The sequence below is a fragment of the Microtus ochrogaster genome, assembly GCF_000317375.1.
Source record: "Microtus ochrogaster isolate Prairie Vole_2 chromosome 14 unlocalized genomic scaffold, MicOch1.0 chr14_random_1, whole genome shotgun sequence".
NCBI classification, from domain to species: domain Eukaryota; kingdom Metazoa; phylum Chordata; class Mammalia; order Rodentia; family Cricetidae; genus Microtus; species Microtus ochrogaster.
Genome location: NW_004949096.1, coordinates 27,991,199 through 27,992,363, shown reverse-complemented (window position 1 = coordinate 27,992,363; position 1,165 = coordinate 27,991,199). Strand labels below are relative to the sequence as shown.

General features: G+C 36.4%; 1 protein-coding gene across 2 annotated transcripts in view; it reads left to right on the top strand.

Annotated features, from left to right (window-relative positions):
* Ino80 (INO80 complex subunit) overlaps nucleotides 1–1,165 on the top strand; it is a 114,609-nt gene that overhangs the window by 45,323 nt on the left and 68,121 nt on the right. For both annotated transcript variants that reach the window (XM_026787741.1, XM_005364272.3), the window contains one exon: nucleotides 274–391. In XM_026787741.1, coding sequence (XP_026643542.1) covers nucleotides 274–391 — 118 coding nt within the window. The remainder of the gene's footprint in view (nucleotides 1–273; nucleotides 392–1,165) is intronic.

Genomic DNA, 1,165 nt, shown 5'->3' with positions numbered 1-1,165 from the left:
AATGAGGTCTGGTGCCCTCTTCTGGCCTGCAGGCATACACACAGACAGAATATTGTATACATAATAAATAAGTATTTTTTAAAAATCATAACGTTTTGTTGTAAAACCTAATTGTAATTGAATGGCATCATTGAGCAAGCATTTAGAGTCATTTATTTCTCTGCCTCACGCACATGCATTTGTTTGTTACTTCACTCTCCAAACTTAATGTAGCGTCACATAGTGTCATTTTATGACACAGTATCTTTTAATATTATTTTTCTTTGTTTCAAGCTCTGGGCTCTGCTACATTTCATTATGCCAACATTATTTGATTCACATGAAGAATTTAATGAATGGTTTTCCAAGGACATTGAAAGTCATGCTGAAAACAAATCTGCTATTGATGAGAGTAAGTACCTTTTCTCTTTTTTGTGAGGAGTTTTAAGACTAACCCAGGTTTCACGCTACAACCTAGACTGGTCTGGAATTTGCTATGTAGTCTGGCCTCAAACTTAGACATTTCCTGTTTCAGTTTCCTGATTCTGGGATTACAGGTATGAGCCACCACACCTGGATCTGAACTTTGTTTTCAGTCTATTAGCATGGGCAACTATGTACTTAGAATTAATTTGTCTTTTAGTTTTACTTATTAGTAGGTGGGAGGGTGCATGCCACAGTGAGTTCGTGGAGGTCAGAGGTGACTGTAGAGTGGTTCTCTTCTTTGTTTCCTTTGTATGGGTTCTGAGGTTCAAACTCAGGTCATCAAGCTTGCTTGGCAATCATCTTCACCCACTGAGCCATTTTATGAGCCCCAGGATTTGCTTCTATCGCAAACATTTTATCCTTGTTTGTCAATAGTTTTTTTACTATTTTCCTAATATAAAAAATGCCAAGTTGCTTATTATGAAGATGTAACTTGACATCTACTAATTGTAAGAAAAATTCAGTAGGGTCTAAAGAGATGGCTCAGTGTTGAAGAGCACTGACTGCTTTTCCAGGATCCATGTTTAATTTCCATAACCTACGTACATGGCAGCTTCCAGCTATATGCAATTCTAGCCACTTGGGATATGACACCTTCTCCTAACCACATTAAGCACTGTGTATGCACATGGTGATTAGACTTGTATACAATAAAATAAATTCTTTAAGTGATTTTTAAAGAGTTGTTAATTTTTTTTTT